Source organism: Cuculus canorus, chromosome 3 (genome assembly GCF_017976375.1).
Source record: "Cuculus canorus isolate bCucCan1 chromosome 3, bCucCan1.pri, whole genome shotgun sequence".
NCBI lineage: Eukaryota > Metazoa > Chordata > Aves > Cuculiformes > Cuculidae > Cuculus > Cuculus canorus.
The window spans coordinates 24,193,931-24,218,423 of record NC_071403.1 but is presented as its reverse complement, the minus strand read 5'-3'; the positions used below and the strand labels follow the sequence as shown (position 1 = coordinate 24,218,423).

General features: G+C 37.6%; 1 protein-coding gene across 6 annotated transcripts in view; it reads left to right on the top strand.

The window, feature by feature from the left end:
- EPHA7 (EPH receptor A7) overlaps positions 1-24,493 on the top strand; it is a 165,680-nt gene that overhangs the window by 47,469 nt on the left and 93,718 nt on the right. For all 6 annotated transcript variants that reach the window (XR_008449082.1, XM_054062171.1, XM_009556823.2 and 3 more), the window contains exons 4-5: positions 8,078-8,233; positions 9,111-9,446. Coding sequence is in view for 5 of the 6 variants with exons in the window: in XM_054062171.1 (XP_053918146.1) it covers positions 8,078-8,233; positions 9,111-9,446 (492 nt within the window). In the remaining variant the exon portion in view is untranslated. The remainder of the gene's footprint in view (positions 1-8,077; positions 8,234-9,110; positions 9,447-24,493) is intronic.

Sequence of the window (24,493 nt, the reverse complement as noted above, 5' to 3'; positions counted from 1 at the left end):
GGAGGGGTGAGGAGAGCAGTTGTCAGTGAAGACTGAGGCAAAAACTTTAAGTACCTCAGCCTTCTTCTCATTGGTTGATATGAGGTCACCATTTTCAGCCATCAGTGGGGGTATGTTCTCTTTAATCATCCTTTTCTGATTGACGTACCTACAGAAGCCCTTCTTGTTGGTCTTTGCATCCCTTGCTAACTTCAGCTCTAGCTGCCCTTGGCCTTCCTGACCCCATGCCTACACAACTAGGCAGAGTCCCTGTATTCTTCTCAGTTTAACTGTCCTTTTTCGGACTGCCTGTGCAGTTCCCTCTTGGTCTTCAATTTGACCATCAGGTCTCTACTCAGCTGTACTGGTCTCTTCCCTTCCCTGCCCAATTTCTAACATTTGGGGACCAAGCACTCTTATGCTTTATGGAAAGCATCCTTAAATATTTGCCAGCTCTGTTCTGCTCCCTTGTCTCTAAGGACCATGTCCCAGGGGGTTCTACTGACTAACTCCTTAAGGAGCTGGAAGTCTGCTTTCCTGAAATTTAGGGTCCTGACTAGATTCAAAGTAGTTTTGCTGTTACAGTATAGTGACATAGGATATTTGATTTGTGGGATGTATTCTTCAACTTGATTACTTTGTCCTTGTGTATAAATAAGTCAGGAAAACACTAGAGAGTATTTCTTCATACCTGCGTTTATTTGCATCTAGGGAAGTTAAAAAGGCACATGTGATGACACACACAGTAATTTTTTAAGCACATTTGTAAAGACGTAAAGACTTCATTTGGTGGAAAATTCTGAATAAGATACAATTACTTAGAAAACATTCTATTTATGGATCTCTATTTGTGTGAAGAGCGTTATGTGAATCTCTCTCAAAAGACATCAGCAGGACTTAGAACAACAAGGGCATATTAGACTTGGGAAATGAATACGAGGTCTGAGAGATTCCTGACAGGCAACAGCAAGCATTCGCTGGATGATGGTTTGCAGCCACAGCACAACCCTATTTAGATATGTCATTCACACTATAGCTGAGGCTCCATTTAGTGTCTTAAGTTTACTCTGGCTAAACATACAACATAATTCCTTGGCTGAAACATGAATAATCTTTAGATGCTATGCAGTTTAAAAATCAAGCTTAAATAAACGTCTTTTTCCAGCTAGATGTTTATCATTGCATAGTAGTTAGTAAAATAAAATGCTGTAGTCTAAGCTTCTTATAAAACAATATGTATTAGGTGACAGAGAAGGCATAACAGATGCCATCTCTCACGATAAAAGTAATTTACAGTTTCAAACATAGTCATGACTTGAACATACACAAATTATTAGAAAGGGGGATCAGAGGTTATGAAGTTTCCTTTTGTTACTGTATTTCTTGTGTCTAATATTTCACACTGAAATCCACATTTGGAAAATATTTTATAATGTTCTGCTTTCAGTTTATCTAAACTTTTCAGACAGTTTGGCTAAAAAGTGGCTGTGGCTGATGTGATCTACCAGCCAACTCTCTTATAAGAGAACACCACTTCCCCCACCCCACACCCCCCAATTATTTTCAAAATTCTACTTTTGATACTGTGGAAGATTAAACATTTTGTATTTCTGGTATCTCCCATGCCAAATTGTCATATGTTTGTAGCAGGTTAATACAGAGGGTGGTTGACAAATCTTGCTATAATCACTACCCCATGTTGCTTTCATCCTCCTTGTCTGCTGCTCATTTTGCGTTGTGAAGAACCCTAATATATAAGTGACAGGAGGTCTGGATTTGTGACCGACTGTTATAATTACTCCCACTGAGGCACTGTCAATAGGATTAAAATAAAGATTCTGGACCTGTCCATCGTAGATGAGGTCAGCAACACTAGCAGTGGGAGTGCCGTTTCTGCAAGCTGTGCTTTCAGTCCCGAGTTATGGAACCATAGACATTAATATGAAGCAAATATTTGCAAGCTCCAGTGGAGAAAGACCAGCCTTTTTTCTCCATTAGCTAAAATATCCATCTGTAATAAGTAATCTAATAGCATCCATCTATGTCCTGACTGTACATATGTGTATATTAATTTTCAAATGTATCAGAGCCCCAGAGAGTTTCAATTACAGATCAATTCATTTTGTGTTTTATAATTAATAAAGTCTTTGCAGCTGCATAACTTCATCCAGGAAACATCTGCACAAACTCCTTTTGTATACATAATTTCTATGAAAAGGAGGTAAGCTGAATTGCCTTCAATGTTTGCAGGCGTGAGGAGGGTAAAAAGCTAGGAAATTGATTAGCATAATGCAAAACAAATCACAAGCATGGAGGCTTATGTCCACACAAATATAAACCAAATCCAACCACCATCTGCAGGAAAAAAATATTTTGTATAGGGTCACTTTAACATCTAATCAGCTTTATTCAAGTGAAGAGGAGGGAGGAAGCCAAGGGAAAATCTGAGTTCTCGCAATGTGAGTAGTCTTTTGTGGTTTTCAGTGGGACCAGGTTGTTACCCCAAGTTCCTAAGTAACACACTGTTGTTGAAACTCTGTGATTATTTCTTTACCATTCTTGACACTGATTGTGAATAAGTAATTTTTTTTTTTATATATTAGTTTCATGTACTTTAGTGTGCATGAAACTATGGCATGTACAGCAGTAGAACTTACTCATGGTGACAAACTCTGGGAATGGTGAACAAACAAGAATAAACAGAAAAGCTGTTTTGCTCTGCCAGCACTGTATGTCATCTTTATTTTTCTCACCTCACGCCAGTCTACTTTTTATGATGAGATCAAATGGTATTTGGTGTAGCCCCCTTGCAACTCATCAATTCATTATTTTCATATAAACTCAAAATTTATTGTCAAAAGCTATGTTCAATCAAGTGTCTAACATACTGAAACAATTGTGTGCCCTTTCAATCTTAAGCTTATACTCCACCTGGAAGACTTGCACTTCTACAAACGGAGATTTCTTTTTTTATTTATTTGTGTTATTGTAGTAGCAAATAATTTTCTTGATTAATGTGTCATTTCCCTACAACTGTTTACTCTTTCTCCTTTGGTTATATAAACATCAACTGTTACACATTACTCATAGCCGTCACCATATTTCCATCAGCCCTCCCAATTTAAGTTCCCTTGCTCTCCTAGAAGCAAAATGAATCTCCCTAGTGTTTACAGTAGGAAAGATTAGATAAAAATGAACAGTACTTAGCATGCTCCTTTTTTCCTTTTTCCTGTCCCACAAGTGGGACTCCAGACTTCTGTTTGCTGCTTTCTACATCTGCCTTTATTCCCCCTTTCAGAGTTTCTTGGATTTTTTTTTTGTTATAAATATGAAAAGAAAAATATGCATAATTTGATCTGTACCATGCCACTAAGGCATATGATGAGCTCACAGAACAGAAGCTGCTATTTTTCTACATAAGCTTCAGTCAGCATCTCTAGTTACAACAGTTAATGCCTTGTTTTGCCACAGATGTGGCATCATAGTTCTTAGTAGTGTGCGTTAATTTCTCACTATTTACTTGTGGGTTTGTGATATTCTACCATTTACAGTATTTGTATAGGCCCTTAAATGATACTAAGCACATTGGGTCAAGTTGTTTGTGATTGCACGGACTGTGGTGGCATATGATAAAAGTATTTGAGTGAATATTGTGCACTGACACTGCAACCTTGTCCAGCCATGTACCAGACCCTACTGTCACAATAATGTGCTTTTTACAGCTAAGTGCTACTGGATGTACAAGAAAGCAAATTAGTCCAAGCCAAGTAAGACTGTTAGTGTCCACTTCACCAGGGTCTTCCATTGCATACAGACAGAATACTATACCAGTTTATCTAGGAATTCCAGGCAAGGGAGTTTAAACATGAAACAACGATGCCCCACACAGTTTCAAACCACAGCTCCATGGCATAAGGAGGTTCTCTCATCTGAGGGCTACTTGCATCATCTTTGTATTTCACAGTGGAATTCTGCCAGCTTCCTTACAAGAGAATCCTCTTTGCTTTGCTGAGGAGGTGGGAAGACTGAGGAGCAGCCATGGCTATTGCAGACAACTACATAAATCCAAGGGACTGCAGCTTGGGAGGGTGGGGGGTAGGAGGGTTGCTGATGGTCAGCTCGTAATGGCTGTAGGGCGTAGATGTTAATCAAATACTCGTGCCTTGGCTGAAGCATAGCTTTCTTCTGTATTTATTGTTGATTTTGTAGTGTATGGGGGATTAGCAACTAATTTTTGCATTATTTGAAGACTGGTTTAGGTGTGCCTGGTAGGTGTTATCTGTGATTTTCTCCTGTCAGTAAAGCTGTCTGGTGTTGGTATGAAACCCTTTCCTGGAAAGGATAAGATGTTAGAACAGCTGTTTGAACAAAATGGAAGCTTCATCTGGGAAGAGCTGTTCTATTAAATGAGCAACTGTAAATGACACACCACAGTAAATGGAAGTGTATTTATTTTGTGCTGGCTTTCTTCCCTTGCCCGCACACTCCTTGTCTTTTCCAGTACCCCAGAAGACCTTCATTAGCAACACTACTCTTGGATCTCAACTTGCTTGAGGAACATCAAATGAGTTCACATTTTACTCAGATCAACAACAATGAAGATTATGGCTACAGTATCAGAGTGCTGCCTCGCTACCTTTCCTGCTTATCTCCCTTCATATATATATCAACTTCATATATATATAGACTCCCTTTGTAGGGAAGAAGTGCTGCTGATGAGTACTGTCCTGCACTAATGAGTGTTAATATTAAAAGGGATATGATCATAGGCAATTTGGGTTGCCTCAAGCTTTGCCGTGAGATACTTCAGTGAAACAGTACCTGTATTTATCAACCTTAGATTTGCATGTACAAAGCTCCCAGTAATGTTTGCCTAATGTGGGGTATTTTTTACGATTAGCATTTTTTGAATGTTTCTTATGGAGGTAGTGGAAGTGGGCATTTTGTACCACCTGCCCCTGTGATCTTAAAAGTATTACATAAAGAACTAAATTGGGTCAAAAAGGGTATATTTAAAATAGTGTACAACAAAACAATGTATTTAAAATACTTGTAATATAAAAAGCTCTGGCAATTTGGCAAGTTAGGACAAAAGGGGGGTAAAAAAGAAGAGTCAAAAGAGTATTTTTGGATTTTTTTTTTCCCATCTATGACCTGTAATAGCTCACTGGTGTGTTATCACACCTTTATAAGCAGTTCATGCAACACTTGGTCTTGGTAGAGTTTTCAGTTGTAAGTTTCTCAGCAAGAAACAATAATATATCTTAAAAACAGATAAAGATTTATAGCCTCCAGTTTTTGAACAATAAAAGTATTCCACTGCTAGGCTGAAAAAACCCAATTTTTTCGTGACAAATATAAATTAATTAATAAAAATGGGAAAATAATTTAGTCGTATTCCTCCAATGAGTATTTTTCCTTATGGTGTGTACTCCTGTGTACCCGTCACTCTAAAGAACTATTAAGTTTTTAAAAATCCTTTTTAAAAGCGCTGGTTTTGTACTGCTAAAAATTTCAATGCTGGAATATTCTGCCCCTTGTCTTTATGGGGTGTATAAGGCATGGCTATTACATGTCATCACAGGCCTCTTACTAGAAAAAAAGCCAGTGGAATAGTAGCATGGTATGAGTGCTTAAACCTGCCGCCTGTGGTATGTTTTGTGGGAGAGTAAGTGAATTTCAGTCATATAAACTAGTCACAGACATTGAGATCCTTTGAACTCTAATAAGAAGTGACTAAGTATATAAATGTCTTGATCAAGTCATATAAAAAAAAAAGAAAATTTTCTTTTTAGGTTTTGTTATTTCTATCTGAAATCTCTATTATACCCTCTGCATCTTTGCTTTGTAATGTTCCCTGCTGAGAAGGACAGACTGGAAACGCAGTAGGGATCTTTGGCTTTTAAGTTGCTCTTTGCTTTACTGAGGACTGCGTTCTGGAAGACCTGGTGAATTTGTCCAATGTTTTGTTTGATATGAGAAGAACATGACTATTTAAGAAAGGCAGGAAACACTTTATTTGGTAAATTTAGCTACATTTCAATTGTGCTTATGGAAAGAGCAGACAGAAGCTTAAATACATGTTTTAAAGTACATGCATACAAAGCAATTCAGCTTTTGTACTCTTTGGTCAGGAAATTATGAAACACACTTGAATTAAAGCGTAAAGGCATAATTCTGAGTTAAATTTGCCACAACTATGAAGTCATGTCTCACGTTTATCCAAAGTGTTTCTCCAAAATTCTTTCTGTCCTCTTTTCTAAATAGCATATATACCAGCTACTGTGGTAGAATCAAATTATAGCATGTTTTACAAGCAGGGATAGATTTTCTTCTCATGCAAACTTATGCCCCTTTGTCAAAGTCAAAGGTTACATGGTTTGCATACTAATTTTCTCTGCCAGATGATTCAGCCTCCATCCACTGATTTTTTTCTGCATAACAAACTAAATGTTACGACAATTTCTGTCCTTTCGGCATTTTTTTTTCTTTTGAAAGTTAGTACCTTGATAGAGAATAACAGAGGGACAGAATTTCCTATTATTCTATACTGGTGTGATACACTGTTGATTTACCTAATTCATCAACTTTAATCTTCTATTATCTTAAGTATTGCTGCTATTTTTTTTCTCTCAGTGCATGACATTCATCAGATTAAAAGTCATGCCACTGTAGCTGCTGAGGGTCCAGTCCAGAGACTATTAAAGTCAAAGGCACTTCTCATTGACTTCAGTGAGATTTAGATAAAGCTTATTGTTTTCATGCTCTTTCCATCACTGCAGTACCAGATAAATGAAATTACTGTTCCAAATATCAGTGTCTTTGGATACTTTGCATTTCTGTTCTGAGAAGATATCCAAGCAAATATGAATATAACCAAAGTAAATTCTCTCTTTCTGAATTCAGAATGACTATTTAACTAGCTTTAGTATTTTGATACCCAGTGTAAGTTTCACCCACTGTCCCTTTTCTTTGCGTACAGGTGACGACTTAAAAAGGTTAAAACTGTCTGTTAGGGTTGGAAAAAAAGAATAAAATAGTGTGGTTGAAAAAGTCTCTGCATTATTAGAAAGTTCTGGAGGACTTTTGTGCTCTGTTTTTCGTGTTGGCAATGTTTGTGAATTTGCTCATAATCTTAGTATTGAAATGGACTCTTAATCTATTCTAGTTTTAGCATTGTCCTGTCCCCACTTCCCCTCTTCATAGTTTATATAGTTTTCATAGTTTATCCATTCTTAAGCTAGCTTTCTAGGTTGCAGTTCTCTGCCTGGGAGTGTCCTTATAGGTGTGTTTTATGGGTGCTTCTGCTTGGGGAAATGTGGTACTAGCTGAAAGAAATATTTCTAAACATCAGTTTTGGAACACAACACGTTGATTTCCATGGATTCACAGCAGGCAGACCAAAGTACAAAATGATCTTGTATTCCTATTTCCAATTACCTATCTTTTAACTTGCCCTTGAATGTTTTAGTAAATTCATTTCAGCTTAGTTATCTCTCTCTGTGAAAATGGATAAACCAATTGCACATCTTATGCTCTCTACCCTCCTCCTCTTTCTGCTTGCTCCAACCAGCATTGTCTGTCCAACAAGTGTTCGTGCCTCATTCTTTCCTCAGGATAAGGGTTCACTGTTGGGTTACAGCTTCTTTAGGTTTCACAGATCAGGAAAGAGTAAGCTTTACTCCATTAATTCCAAATCAACTAATTCAGATACTAGAAACACTTCAGTGGCCTTAGAGCAGAGCATCTCCATACTATTTTCCCCCTTTTTAGGCCTATTGCAAGCATCCAGCTGTTTCTCACCATTATTGTGCTCTTCTTTGGTGAAAAGCAGATGCTCATTATGTTTCTGTGGCACTGTGTTAAAATACTGTACTGCCAGCTGCTGAAGTATTTGTAGTATATCCCTGATCTCATAAAAATGCCACAAAATCATCAACTGAAGGAAAAAAAAGTGAGCATAATATCTTACTTGCACTAACATAACAGAATGGGTAGTTGACAGTACAGGAATGTGTACCTCATATGACAGAGACATAAAAGATCAGAATAGTACTCCATGCAAATCTAAACCTAAATTTGTTTTGCTCTGCCTTAGCCTGTGGTCGTGGGTTCTACAAATCCTCATCGCAAGATCTGCAGTGCTCCCGCTGCCCTAATCACAGCTTCTCTGACAAGGAAGGATCTTCAAGATGCGATTGTGAAGATAGCTATTATAGAGCACCTTCTGATCCACCATATGTCGCATGCACAAGTGAGTCAGTCATGAATTTAATAGTAAAGGACGTTGCTTAACCAACCAGGTGCAGCTACTTGCAGCTAGTAGTTTCAGTTGGCTTTTCCTGTATTTGAAAAGTACATTTACAACCGTAAATGAAATCGAAAGGCAGAGGGGGAAAAAAAAGTTGACAGTGTATATCAGCACAAATATAATTTTCATGTTTGCTTGATGTAACATTAGAAAACATTGCGTGTTAGGTTAAGTGTTTTGCTTATTGTAATAAATAGAATACAGGCATGGTTTTCCCATGGCTGTAAAATTGTTGTAGACAATGTGCTTTATGTGATGCAATACCAAAATGAATAACATGAAAAACGAAAAGTAACCTGTGCAGATCTGAGCTTTGATTGAAATGTAATTTGATCTGGCTTAACCTTCTAACTGCAAATAGGCAAGCCTACACTGATTAGTGGTTCAAATAGTGGAAGTCTCCTAAATCCAAAGCAGCCTGAAATATTTCAGTAAATCACATCAGAGCTGATATTAACGGACTAGATGCATTTGGCACAATATGTTTTGAAGTGATGAACAAATCCAATACTTGGGAAAACCATAAAGCACAGCTTTAAGGTACATTAACCACTCCTTTTAATTGCGCAGAATGGAAATGGCTAAAGTCAGTTGCAGTAAACATATGACAATTGTTATTCTGATGCCTTAACGGAAAATAAATAAAGCTCTTACCAAGTGAGTTCAAGGAAGCTCTTCTGCAGCTTATGCTAAAAATAATGAAATGTTTCTGTGAAGAAAAATGCTTGAACTGTTTTCTCTCTCAGTAATTAAAATGCTAACTACATGTCCCACTGTGGTTCTGTACAATCACTCTGGACTTTTTTTGTGTGTTACGTAGGACCTCCATCAGCACCACAGAACCTCATTTTCAATATCAACCAGACTACCGTGAGTTTGGAGTGGAGTCCTCCTGCTGATAACGGGGGAAGAAATGATGTGACCTACCGCATTTTGTGCAAGAGGTGCAGCTGGGAGCAAGGTGAATGTGTTCCCTGTGGGAGTAACATTGGATATATGCCCCAGCAAACTGGATTAGTAGATAACTATGTCACTGTCATGGACCTGCTAGCTCATGCTAACTACACGTTTGAAGTTGAAGCTGTGAATGGTGTTTCAGACTTGAGTCGTTCCCAGAGGCTTTTTGCAGCTGTCAGTATTACCACCGGTCAAGCAGGTAAGTGTTCGTCATTTATGAATCTCAACACTGTGAGACTGAGAGAAATTGGGAACATGCAAACTACAGATGCAGTAAATCAGGAGCATGTTTGTGTGTTCTGGCTCATTAATCTTTTTGCTTTGCCAACTAGTTATTCTGAGCTTATACTATTTTACATTAACCTGTCCTGTTTCTTGGCCTGAACATTGCTTTCAGAAAGCATTCGTGAGACACTTGAAGAAGACATACAGCTTTATTTTTAAATAGATTTTCTGAACTCTGCAACTTTTTTTCTCCTTACGTCACTGTAAGTCATTCTCTAGTTTTTGAAGGTAAAAAAAGTTGATGTTACAATCCTATGCAGGCTTTCTTTTGGAATTTTTTAAAACTTCATGGTAGTCCTAAGTCACTGTAAGATGGTATGGATATCTAATGCTGGTTTTAGTGTTAATGTTTTCCCTCAGGATAAATGTTTCTAATTTATCTTATATTTCCAGATATTTGATCATGAGATTCAGTGAGAATGTGATGATTATTCTTTGTTTCTTCTACTTACCATAATCTGACAGGTGAAATGTCAGGGAAAATAAAATCAAACTAGCGTATCACCCCAGGGGAAAAGGGGCTTTAGTCATCTGCATGCTGAGTGGAAAAAAAAAAAAAGAATCCTCTGATTTAGGTTTCTGAAATGGTAGGTTTCCTGTTGCAAAAAAATTATAGGCCTCTGAATCTACGATAGCATACTGCGGGCTTTAAGAGAGGATAGTAAAATTAACCTTTTATACATAGAACAAAAGATCTTAAACCAAACATGAATTGCAAGGTCTGGCTTCCAAAGTAGTAACTTGCAGAAAAGCAAGAAGAGAATAACTGATGCTTGCTGTAAGAACAGCTAACCAGTGTTTTAAAGGATACTTCATGCTTACATTTATGGAGGAAATATTAATGACTATGATCAAGCTATTCTTTTTTAGTGCAGTAGAAATGATCCCCTGTGCTAATGCTTTGAACTGAGGACAAATCTCACCATACAGGGACAATGAACAAGAAGGAAAAACTAGTTATTTTCTGCTCTAAAGATGGTAATCTCAAAAAAAACCAAACAAACAAAAACCAACCAAACAAGAAATTTATTTCAAACCCTTCACTCCCTCTCCCCTAAGCCTAGGATAGTTTATATACCTGTTTAAAGTTAGGCTGGAATATTTAAGAGGTATTTAATTTCCCCATAGCACTTTCCTGGATACAAAATGCACATTTTATATTATTTTGGAACCATCCTGTGACTGAAACAATTGGTCTCTGTGTTCAGTTTTTGGACTTCATGATGAGATTTTGAGCACAGAGAACTTACCCTGAAACTATATTTGCACCACAGATTGTATTATTTTGGCACCTTAATTTTAATCTTTGAAATAATTCTTCAAATACACAGAGATGGACAATGTTCTGCTCTCTGTAGATGTCTATTCAGAACTACAACCTGAAGAAGGGGATTTGGTCTTTTTCCTGTTTAACTAAATCAAATTGGCTTTAGTTACGTGCTTTGGTGGTTCAGTGGCACACAGGGTGAAAGAAAGAGACAGGACAATTTGGTGGTTAGTATTATATCTCACAAAGATGAAAAAGCCTTAATCAGAAAGTTGTTGTGTCATCCCCAAGATAAATAATTAAGGTTAATTTTTGTGTTCTCATAGCCATAGATTTACAGTGGTTTTCAGGCTGGAAGATGATAAGGTTATCTCATTTTAGCTAATAAGTAACTCAAGCTATATGGTTTTATAAAATGATCCTTCCATCAAGCCCAGAGGTGTTAGTGAAACTATAGCTTGCATATATGTTAGAGACAACATCTAGATGTTACCTAGTGATTTCAGGTAATGGAAGAACTTCCACACTCCTAGATAAGTTTTTTGAGAGCATGCAGCAGGAAGCAGGAGATCTCACTCTATTCCTTCCCTGCTTTCCAGTTTGCTGTGGGATTATGCACAAACAAGCTTTTCCCAGTGCTACTGAATCTAGTATTTTCACTTTGGAAAGGCTTCCAGTTGAGCATCTAAAAAGAACATACATAGGAAACAGATTTTTTGGGGAAGAAAGATGGCTTTAAGCTCTCTTTGTTGCAGTTTTCTCTGTCTGTGAAATGAAGGTAACCCTTACCTTTCCTTACCAAGCTATTCATGATTTTCTGATCAAAAGTGCCATATAAATGCAGGGTTTTTTTTCACCTGAATTACAAAACTCTTGTTAAAGAAAAAACAGGCTTTCAGAACAGATGTATTCACCAAAAGGAAAGACCTTTTTTACATTATTTTTGCAACAGTATGTTTTGGATCCTAATACTGATTTCTTTGGTTTCTCAAGGAGGAAAATATTTTAGGTGGAACAGATTGATGACTATAATTGAACAGAAAGAGACTGGTTGCTCAAAGGAGACTGTTATGCTTCTGTGCTCCTATTTTATTTTACCATGGAGAGAAAGAAAACGTTGGATTTATTTATAGCCAAGTAAACTAGGATTCATGCAGCTCTCATTTGTTACTGTGTGACTGTTCTATACTTCTGGCAAAAATGACTTTTTCTGTGCCCATATTGCTTTTCATGTGTGTAAATGTGTCTAACTAAACCTTCTTCACATGTTATTATGCTAGCACAATAGGTGGCTATATATAATTACTGGGTTCATCGGTTGCAGAGAGGCTTGCAGTGAGCTTTTTCCTTTGTAGTTTTGGTTTAATTGAATTGATCCTTTGTGGCCATGTTCACAAAATTCAAATCCTTGTGTAATGGTAACAGGAAATTATTGATAAAAGAATGGGGTTATGGAGTACATTCAGTGTTCCTTCACCCACCTATAACAAGCTTCTGATGAGACAAAGACAGCATGTAATGGAAAAGAACCAGGTGATTGATAAAAAACTATTTGTATTTGTGAAAATAACACAATAAAATGACTGCAAGTGGGTGGGTAGCGTTTCACATTGCTCACATATATACATGTGACGCATCTCTATTCATTTCTTGTATTAAAAAGACTTTGTGACTAGGCTATCAGTTATCATACGGCATTTTTTTTATGCGACAGCCAAGAACTATGAGGCTTTTTGTTTTGCTTTGTGTTGTTTCTTTGACAAAAACATGAAAGCACTGAGCTAGAATCTGAGGTAAAAGATTAAGTGCACTAAGTCTCTCTGGAGTAAACCATCTTGTTTCATATCTTGCCTATCCAGCATCATATAAAGAATACAGCATGTCATCCCAGTATTGCCAGCTGATCTATGTGAACCCCTGCATCCTTGTAGAATTCACATTTAAATGTGACTGAGCTCTGCTCACAATAGGTGAATGTACTGAAGAGCTGCAGCTGGCAAACAGCTGACAAACACTGCCTTTGCAAACTTATTGAATGGTTGTTTACCAAAGACAAAATTTACCACTTCTGTAATAAGATATTCACCTTTCAATGGTGCTTATAGTTCCTTTTGGTTCATCAAATTCCTTTCCAAATTCTACTTTTTTTCCATACAACACTCAAAAGGTTAATGTAATTGGGTAGGTTTCATAGCAGATGAATATTTGTTAGATTTTGGCATTTTTGCTCTTTCAAACCTTTAAAAAATGTTTCAATAACAACTGTATATTTTTTTCTATTGACACTTTTCCAAAAATAGTGTGGTTTTAAGACTATCTTGTCACATCCTTTCCTCTGGAATTTATCTGAATAGACAATGGACTGATCTCTGTTAAAGGGTGATATTCACCCAACCTAGTCTGACTGTGAAAACTTAAGATAGGTTGAGTGAATCCTAACATTTATCAAGGTTTGAGAAAATTTAAGTATTTGTCCTGAGCCAGTTTGAATTGTCTGTGTAGTCATTGGAAAGACAAAAATCATATCCAAGGGAAATCATCATGACTTATTACTGTAACTAAACATGACGAACAAAAGTTAAAATGTAATACTAATCAGTGTTCCCAAATGTTCTCTCTGTTCTTATGCAGGGAGCACGTGCTAATGCTTGCTGCTTCTTCGCAGCAAGAGCAAGGTGCCCCACAGCACTTACAGGTCATGCTGTGCTTTCAGATGCACTTAATAGTGACAATTTGAAGTGGTTAAAGAACCCTGATTCAGTTCCATAATCAAGACTTACTCTTAAGAATGTTTTTAGTAACAATTTATTTTGTATATGTTGATTTGCTTTTCTTTTTTTTTATGTCTCAGAGTTCAATTTTCAGACCTTTTCCTACAGGAAGCTAATCCCAAAATTCACAGTTTAAAACAAGGAAGATACTTTGCCTTGTCCCCTGCTCTACATTCTTCTTTTGTTGTTGCTGCTAATAATTTTTCACTTTTGTGCTCCTCTTCACATTTTCCCCAGCTCTCAATTATCTCTCCTCATTTTTTAAAGTCTTCTCTTTCATCGTCTCTGCACTGTTGACCATCTATTTGTTTCCTTTTCCCTGTCAGTCTCACTTAAACCTAACTTTTTTTTCAGCAATGAGCTGTCCCCCAACAGAGGCAGCAATCAAGAAGATTTATGCCTGTGGCTTTCCGCGTTGCTTTGACCTCACCCTTCTAGTCCTATTCCCACATCTGCTTTTTCCTCAGACCGTTTTGATATCTTCCCATTCTGCCACAAAGTTGTTTTAATCTACCTTCATCTATGCTTTCCATCCAATATTCATTTCTGGCATCACATGACAGCTTATTACAAATGGCTTCAGCGTTTAACTTCACATTACTTCTCTGTTTTCTCATTTTAATGGACTTCATTTAGCTTAGGATTTCATTTGACATTTCCTGCTAGTGACTCTACTTTTTGAGCTTCATCTTCTAGCCTTCAAATGTAGATTAGCTTTCCCACATTGATATGGTTACAACTTGTGTATATATATTAAAACCAATGCTTCGTGTAAAAAGAATTCAGATTATAAAACTATTGTTTTTCTTTTCTTTTTACCAAAAATGTTCTACCTGTTGTGCTGAGATAAATATTTTATATAGAAAGTCACTTTTCAAAACTGTTATTCCCTAATTGCTTTTCATTAAGGTGTGTTTTTTAGAAACATGTAAGTTATTATAGTTGTACCTTGGGTTACCATTTTGCTTAGTTTATTTAATGAGAGCTACAAAGATGTTAGTGCTTATTCTTAGCAATAGTTAGGATATATTTTAATCGGGTTTTACTTTTTTCTAGACCAGCAGGCAGACAGCATAGTTCTGTTAGTGTTCTATACTCCCTGGCCACCAGCTGAGAAGGGTAAAACTAGAGCAGGAATTAATTACATGTGGTAGTTATTATTATTCTATTTTTTTTGCATGTCTTTTCAGTGCATTTAAAAACTGGTTTGGGTTATTTCTGCCAAGCTAAGACTACTTGTTGATCTGCAATCACATTACCCTGGGCTAATATCACAGATATTTTGATATATTCAGGTGGTAACTCAATTTATGCCTCAATTAAACTGATGCATAAAAACTTCGTAAGAATTCCAGTCTCTTTATAGAAAATACTATCAGATCAGGGAAAGCAGTTTGTTCATTCACTGACCATACCAGGTCATATATTATACAGTGTAATCCACAAGGTTATAGACATACTATAGAATTGCTAGTTTGGGGCATTATTGTAAGACTGATAAATGTTAATTTTTCTATGATTTTCAGAAAGAAGGAATCATCTATATAGGATATAATATGGTATGGCATGTATGATATTTGACAGTTTTAATCATATTTTGTGTGCATATAGAGAATATAAAGATATATCCATAAATTTGAAATGACAAGCAGTATGTTTTATAAGAGAACTTAGCCCAGAATAGCCAATTGTTAATAATTTTTTTCTAATATTTATTTATAGTTTGTTCTAACATTTTTCACTGAAAGATAAGAAAGAAAGCAAGATAAAAAAATATAAGAGGGAAAGCAAGAAAGCAGATGTTAGCTGTGTTGCTTAGGGTCTGGTCCTGCACCAGTGAAGTCAATGGAAGTTTTGTCATTGACTTCAATAGGAGCAGGATTTGAACCTTATGCTCTATCAGAACACACAGGAACCAAAGCTATGGGCTGTCATCCTGAAAAGAAACTCTAACTATGTAGCACATTTTGATTCTGACTGAAGAATATTTTTGCATATCAGTTTGTGACTGGATGTAATTTGAATTATTTTTATTTTACTATACTAAAAATATATAATTTTTTTTTTCCAAATGGGTCTTAGAACCATCCAGCTTCACCATAAAAGCTTTTTAGAAATAGATGTAATATTTTTTGCTAAGAAACTAAATAAGTTATTCTGGTAGAGACTGTGTGAATTTTACAGTTTTTAGAAATAAAAATTCTGGCTCTTAACTTTGCCATTCACTGAGCTACTGAAATAGCAGGTTATAGCAGGTTATGTCACCACGTCAAATCTCCAGTACTAAAGCATAGTTTCACCAGTTACACAACAAATAACTATATACTTGAGCAAGAAAATGTGTGATATAAAGTACAACTTAGCCAAAGGAAAGAGAAGTTGTTGGTATGTGGCATAAAGGACTAGGAGCCCTGTTACTAACACAAACCAGACATCTCCTCAATACTTAAGAGTTACACCAATTGTTATCTTAAAATTAGTGATGAAAAATTAATCCTGACCTTGAAAAGAAAATGAATGGGTTAACATCAAGTTTTCTATGACCAGTCCTGGAAAGGTTTGTAAAATAAGAGAGCTCTGCTTGTGACTCCTGCTGGGTGGGGGTGTAGCCCCTCATAAATAGGCCTGGCTTCTTACTTCATCCATAGTTAAGATTATTTCTCATGGACATAAGTCCTTTTGAACAGAGTAGAAATTATTTGAGAAATTATTTGAGAAACTATTTGAGTTTTATTATAGTCTTTGGGGATTCTTATACATAGTTCTTTGAAGAATTGGCTAATCTCAAAGACTTTGAAGATAACTGCAGCATAAAGGCAAGAAATGACTTGATAGATTGAAATCTTTTCCATATACCTTTGAGTTTGGCAGCAGAACTCCAGAAGGATCTCCAGATCTTTCTTTTTCTGTGAACTGTAATATGGTAACAGGATGCAAGATTTAGAGAAGTGCTGAACACTATCAGTAGGATCTCATTAACTCAGTGCTATTTGTTTGGTATGTTCGCTGCATGTATCTTACAAAAATAGTGTTATGATGATGATTATGAAATCGTAGGATCCAGTATGTTGTGCAGACTCTACTTAGAGAGAAGTCTGCTGCCTCCCAGGTACCTGGGTAAGGAAACTTGCCAGCCTGGTGAGGCCCTCAGACTACTACCCGTTACGGCTGCTCCATGTGGGAGAAGATGAAGACGCAGTATGTAGCCCAAGGGGGATTAAAAGAGATTTTAGGGCCTTGGGACAGCTAGTGAGGGAAACTGGGGCCCAAGTGATTTTTTGTTCCCTCCTTCCAGTTACAGGTGGTGACATTGTAAGGCTCAGATGGGCCCAGTCTATTAATACATGGCTTCGTGTCTGGTGTCACCACAACAGCTTTGGGGTTCTCGACAATGGGATGGCCTACACAGCACCAGGATTACAAGTATCAGATGGGAGCTACCGTTCTCAAAGAGGCAGGAGAGTCTTTGTCCAGCAGCTTGTGGAGCTCGTAGATAGGGCTTTAAACTAGATGTGGAGGGAGAGGGCGATAATATCAGGCTTGCCTGTGACAAGCAGCGGGAGGACACACAATGGCTGGAGGAATGGGATGCTGGTGTGGGCCCTCCACTTGCTGTCCAGGGGCATGCTGGGGATGTCGTGACGCAGCCGAAGTCCTGTGGAGATGAGTGGGAGGCTCGTGAGGTAGTAAGTGTTGGGGAAGAAACTTCTCCAAAACACTTTACAGGTTTTAAAGGGTGCACTAAGAAAGCGATGCGACCAACAGCCCAGCTAAAGTGCCTCTATACAAATTCACAAAGTTTGGGTAACATGCAGGAGGAGCTGGAAACTACCGTGCTACTAGAAAGCTGTGATGTAGTGGCCATCACGGAAACTTGGTGGGAATCCCATGACTGGAGTGTGGCTATTGATAGCTACAAGGCTGTTCAGAAGGGACAGACCGGGAAGAAGGGCTGGAAGTGTTGCCCTCCATCTCAGGAAAGGGATAGGGTGTGAAGAGCTGTCATTAAAGAGTAGCCACGAACAGGTTGAAAGCTTGTGGGTCAGAATAAAAGAGTGAGGAACTAATGGGAACCTTGTGGTTGGTGTATACTACTGGCTACCTGGGAGCCAACCAATGAAGCCTTCTTCCTCCAGCTACAGGAGGCTTCACACTCGCAAGCTCTCGTCGTACTGGGGGACTTTAGCCACCCTGACATATGCTGGAAAAATAGCATAGCAGGCTCTAGGTGATCCAGCAGACTCCTGGAGTGAATTGAAGATAATTTCTTAATCTAGCTAATAGAGACCCCACCCGAGGGAATGCAATATCGGACCTGATGGTCACCAGTATAAGACAGCTCATCAGTGACATCAACATCAGAGGCAGCGTGGGCTGCAGTGATCACACGCTGGTGGAGTTCGAGGTCCTGAGGAATATGGGACAGGTGAAGAGTATAGTCAGGACCCTAAATTTCAGGAAAGCAGACTTCCAGCTCTTCAAGGAGTTACTCAGTAGGGCCTCCTGAGACATGGTCCTCAGGGACAAGGGAGTAGAGCTGGCAAATATTTAAGAATGCTTTCCATGAAGCACAAGAGCGCTCAATCCCCATATGTAGGAAATCAGGCAGGAAAAGGAGGAGACCAGTGTGGTTGAGTCGAGATCTGGTGGTCAAACTGAAGACCAAGAGGGGACTTCACAGGCAGTGCAAGCAGGGACAGGGAACCTGAGAAGTGTATAGGGACACTGCCTGGTTGTGTAGAGGTCAGGAAGACCGAGGTGCAGCTGGAGCTGAACTTGGGGTTGTTCATCCTGGAGAAGAGAAGGCTCCAAGGAGATCTTCCAGTACCTGAAAGGGGCCTACAAGAAAGCTGGGGAGGGACTGTTTACAAAGGCTTGTAGTGATTGGACTAGGGGCCAATAAGTATAAACTGGAGAGAGGCAGATTTAGACTAGACAGAAGGAAGAATCTAATGGGACCTGTTCATGCCCCTGGCAGGGTTGTTAAACGGGATGATCTTTAAAGTCCCTTCCAACGCAAACTATTCTATGGTTCTATGATTTTATGATTTGTCCAGAAACTTCAGAATGTCCGTAGGACTTGTCATGGCTATATTGAGACCTAAGAGGGAAACCGCCAAAAAAGAAAGTCCTGTTCTGATTCTGTCAATATTTCTCAACAAACTTTTGTTTTGTTTTGTTGAACTTCCTGTTTCTTATTTGTAGCTAGTAACACAGAGCTGGCTTTATAAAAACACAAGGAACATTTGGTTTTCAGTATTTACAAAACAGATCGGAATTCCTTCAATGAACAAAACTGTGAAATACTGATATCAGTAGGACAGAATAATGCATAGTGTTTGAATTAATCTAGCCAAAAACCTACTGTGCTCATGAGTTCCAAAATCTTGCTTCAGTATAGTGTAATTTATTATTAAGGTTTTTCATTTCTTTGTTATTTTGACTGGAAAGGACAAAGCTCAAAGAAAAAGAGTACAATCAGATTTGTATTAAGATGTGACATTACAATTTTTGTCCCTGAATTTCCTAATATTTGATGATTTGTTTTAGACCTCCTGAAGCATTCAAGTACCATTGGCATTAAAGAAAATAAAACCCTCTACGTGCACAGATGTTTTTTCAATGAGAAACGAGCATCACTACTGAAAAGCAGTATTGCAAATGCATAAGTGCCACCAAATGTGAAGTCCTAATTGAGGTTGTATGTAGCAAGTTAAAAAATTATTTGACTGTAACATCTCTATGGAGCGAAGCATTTGATGACAGCATGGCATGGAGCCAGCCTACTGTAATGACTCCTGTGGAAGTCTTTATAGGAGAGTAGATAGCTTATACAGGGAAAACTAAAGAAGTTTCTCCATAAAGCTTAAATGATAGAACAGCTACACGTGCAACTTGTAGATGGGAGAGATTGCTCACGCTAGTTCCTATTTAATAGCTAGAAGACCTTTGTTGTGAATCTTCCAGCTGATGCCATGCCAATAGTTTCTTCTGCTTTGCCTGTGATAAAACCAGCCTTGGTTCCATAGGGCATATTCCTAATTAAAAACTTATATCTACTACTCTTTAGTGGACGAATTTTTTTACAGTTTGGCATTTCTGTAGTCTTTCCCCATTATGGTCAATATATATCATTGGATCTATTTCCAGAGGAAATTCTCAGGGCAATTTACTGAGGAAGCCATGGTTGAAGGCTGCAAATTGACAACAATAAAAGTGTTATACAGAGTTCAATAGTTAATGTTAAGATAGGAGATGTTGATTATCTTTTTCTTTGCCTCATTAGTGATGAATGGAAGCAAATTTGATGCAGACAGCAATCTGGTGGAGTGATGCTGAGCTATCTATGAAAACATCTGTACTAATCCACCAATGCAGTAAATTATAGCTACAAGCAAAAGACATTGATCCAAGAGGATCATTAACAGCTTTAACCAACTGATCCAAGTAATAGGGTAAATGAGAGAACATTATCAAGATCTGATTTTTACAGCTGTCAACTGCAATTGCTAAAACATGGTTACCACTTTCAGTTTCTACCATTTTATGACTTAAGTTTAGTATATTCTATTGTGGGCAACCAACAAGGATCAATTAAGTGGTAAAATACACAGTAAAAAATTGCCCAGCTATCATGCACTCCATTTACCAGGAGGTCAGTCATGAAGGGAGAGATAATTGCTGCAAGCCAGCAAAATTAATCGGGGATGAGCTAGAAAGGATGATGTATGTTCTGTGACAAAGTACGTGACAGAGATGTACGCATAAACCTGTAGCTGCTCGCCTTGTTGAGGACACAAGGACGAGAGAAGGAGACCTGTGAAAAACAATTAGCATGGCTTCAGAGTGAGCAATTCTTAATTATCCATAACATGTCGACATCAGATAATTAGTGTCCCAATTTTTAACAATATTTGGTCGTTAACTATAGCAGAATAGGGAAGATCAAGAACAGAGCCATTTGTCTGAGCCAAGCGTTATGTCGCGGTGTCTGTATGTGAACATAAGTCAACTAAATCATACTTACGATATAAATGTCCTAAATTTGAGCTCATAACAACCTGCGTTTTATAGTTCCATAACGTAGTTTGTTTGTGATAGCAACCTACAAAATAAAGCAGGCTTTAATCACAGCTGTAGTTTAAGCTCCTAACTTGCTGCTTTTTCATCTGTACATATAAATTTTCACAGCAAGCAGCTGACCGAGTCATATAACTCAGGTCATTGTAGTATTAATGCTAATTAAGAAAAGGTGATTTCTAGCTCAGTTTCCTAAACATGCAAGGCTATGTGAATGTGCTAAATGTGTATGCCTCTGGACATTTTTTTCAGCTCCTTTGTCCTCTGTCAAATGTTTTTGAACATTTTTAACTATGTTGAATGTGGAGGTAGAAATCTGAAACTCCTGCATGAAGTAAAAAGGCCTATGAATACCTGTCTTTACTGAGTGAGCTAAATCATAAGACATAAGCGAATCCACATGAGCAGAAGCACAGCAAACTAAAAAGTTATTCACAGAACTGCTGGTATTTTTCTAATGTTAATGAAAGAACTCTTAGAAGTGTGGAATGGGATATCTCATATTCTATTTCCATCTGGTTTCTGCCATAAATGGACACAGAGAAGGGAAAGAAGAGGGAGAGATGTGCACACACCTGCATACATGTAGCTTAATCACTTTTTGATCTCACTTTTTTCAAGGTTGTTGGTGAATTTTTAAGAATTTAAGCCAGATACCACTTCCTGTGAAGTGAGCTTAAGACTCCAAGGACAAAATCCTGTCACTGGGATTCTTAGCTTTTGTTTTTAAGGATGACCCTTGTAAACTTTTACCTACATTTCAACGACTTCTTGTACACAATTTTCTATGGAATCTGGCATTACCTCTCACACGTATGCGTTTGCAATAGCAGACCCTTCAGTTTCTTTCTCTCTCATCTCATACTTGCTGATGGATCTATTTGCCATCTCTCCTTTTGCCCTTTTCTGTCTGTCTGTCATCCATGCATTTCTCTTTTTTGAGTACCTCATTTCCTAATGCATCATGGAGCACTTTTTTTTCCTGTAGCACCCAACCTCCTTTCAGGCAGTAGTGACTGAGTCAGCAGGCCAGCTATTAGACCCTGATGCTTATGTGGAGAAATGCCACTTACTTCACTAAAGAGTCTACTTAAGTTCATAGAGCCTCTAATCATGGCTCTGAAATGAGGAATTGGATGTTAATATTTCAGAGCCAATATTCTAATGATCTGTCTCTGTGGACCTCCTGTGGAATTATTCCAAATATTCCGTTGTGTAACCAAGATCAAAATTTCACCCTTACTTCTATTTTTTTTGTGTTGTATCTTAACTGGTAATGAAGAGGGAAAAGTGTCATTGCTCTTTATATTGTGTAGAGTTAATAATTTTAGGGCTAGACATTCTGCTCTTTGATGTTGGCATTAAACATTAGCATTTAAATCTTTGGTGGATATTTACATTGTTGTAGTCAGTGGAGATTGATAGGTTTCTTTAGGGAGTGATTTTGGAACAGGAGCCAAATTTAGGAATTGTGCATTGGCTTGTCCTTAATTACAGAGGAAGCTTTAAATTACCTTCCCTATTTAGCCGCCTAAATTAACTGTCAAAAGTTGATGACCTGAATGCCCCCTTCCTCCTACCCCCACATATGCAAATGTTAATTTCTCCCACAATGTCAACATTAAATGCTTACATGCTTCTATTTATTTATGAGAAAATACTAAACAAACAAGAAAAATTAAAAGTAATTTATTGTCTTCTGAATTTGAAAACTCCTTAAAAACAATTTCCTAGTCTTATTAGTAATTCATGTTATTAAGGCTCTTTGAAGCCTTTTACCATTCACTAACTTAACTAAGGTGCTTAGTGAAGATATGCATATACAGCAGGTGTGTATTAAAAAGAGGGTTATTTCACTTGATTGCAGTTTATAGCATTAATGTTAAAAATGAAAAATACTCACCCTGTGCTTTATTTTAGTGCTACTTAAGAGTCCCCATTAGGCGGGCTGCAGGTGCCTTACAGTTTTATCTTGTCTACCATAACGCAGTGATGACCACTCATCAGTGTTATATGCTTTTGTGTAGGCAATAAATTAACTCAGCCATGCAGTGGCACTGAACAATTACAAACAGATAACCTTCAATGAGCAATAAATAGAGCTAGTGAACTCCTTCACCGTCCTCCTGGGAGCCATTTCTCAACCTTTTGCCCTAGCAGGCACCCCAGGCTCTCAGAATATTTTCACATTCATAATGCTTTAGAGAGTAATTTCTAGATGTCAAAGAGGAAACTACCTTTCACACCTCTGCTGACTACAGCAGGAGTAAGGTATGGTGATGATCTCTCATTCCATTTAGCGATCTGTAGAAGTAAATCAATAGTTCAAACTCCCCTTGATTACTAGCAGACAGGCAGTAGAACTCTAATGAAGCTAATATGTGTCCCCTGTTCACCAAAGCTATGCCTACACGAAGGGAATCAGGGCCCATCTTCCATTCCTGGCATGTCAGGGCTCACTCTTGCAGCGTTTAAGTTCTTTGTCTCCCCAAACGGCATGCCTGCATTGAGATTGCTTTGACTTTGCCCAGATAGCTAACCATGCTAACAAATTAATTGTATGGTCAAGCATGTATTCATACTTCATCCTCAACTCTACCACAGTTTACTTTACTAGGTTAAGTTTGCAAGATTATTAGAGGTATATTTATAGATTAGGAGATCTATAAAATTTGATTTCTTGGCAAATACTGTAATAGGCTTATCTCAGAGTTATAAAGCTATGCAGAAAATCAGCACAACTCCTTTTCTGGGGAAAATGCCATAGCTGCCAACTGCAGCGAAGTTGGTAAATCAATGCCATGCCTCTTTCTGTGACATGATCCTATAAACTTCTGTGAATATGAAATACTTCCCTGGACTGAGAACAGTCATGGCCGGTGTCGTAAATTCTGTTTTGAAAAAGGGTTATGCTTTCAATTGAGCATACAGCACTTCGGTTTGGAGTTCATATTTTTCAAGTTTACATCACTTTTCAATATTCACTTAGATTTTAATTTCCTGTACTCACTATGGAGCCTAGTGAAGGGAAAGAACATTCAGAGGATGCAGAAAACACTTTTGAAGTTACTTATAAAACATACAGAGCTATTGTTTCAAAATGTGGAAAAACCTTAAGTGTATTTGTGAGAGAAGAAATTAAGTAAAAGAGTTAAGACCATTGTCTTTTTTCCTATTTATGGTCTGATTCAAAGTCAGTGGTATTTTTCCTTTAAACTTTGTATGTACCTAAGACCTTAAAACTATCTATTTAGTATTTTTAAAGACAAAAATGGTAGTACAAAGTTGCATTCCATTTAACTTCTACTGAACAGTCAGATTATCCTAATATCATAACCTAGACAGCATACATTAAAACAAACCCCGCTGAGAGAAAGTGGTAATTACTCAACTATCATTTTCATGTATTTTAATAACCAAAATAAGGTAGTTTTGAAATTTTCTGACAAGAAACCTGGAATCTGGGAAGTGCTTGTCCATGTAAATAGCTCCATTTTTTTCAAGGAGGGCATAACTACTTAGGAATTTGAGAAGCTAGCTGTGAAGAATGACTTGATTCTGGTTTGATTTTTTTTTTCTGCATTCAGAAATGCATTTAGTCAAATGTTTTAAACTTAATCAGTACATTTCAAGGGGTGCTTTGGTGTAAAAAGAGTGCAGTTTGACTCCTGTAGCAGCAGAAAGTAAGAGTCAGTGATCTCCATTAGACTGCATATCCCACTGGGTAGTATCAGTTGCCCTTTTGTTGCTGTAAGCTCTTTCTTTTACTTTTACTCTTTAAATATATTGAAGCTAAAGAGTTACTGACAAATTCAGGAAGTCTTGACTTAACGGTGATGAAGT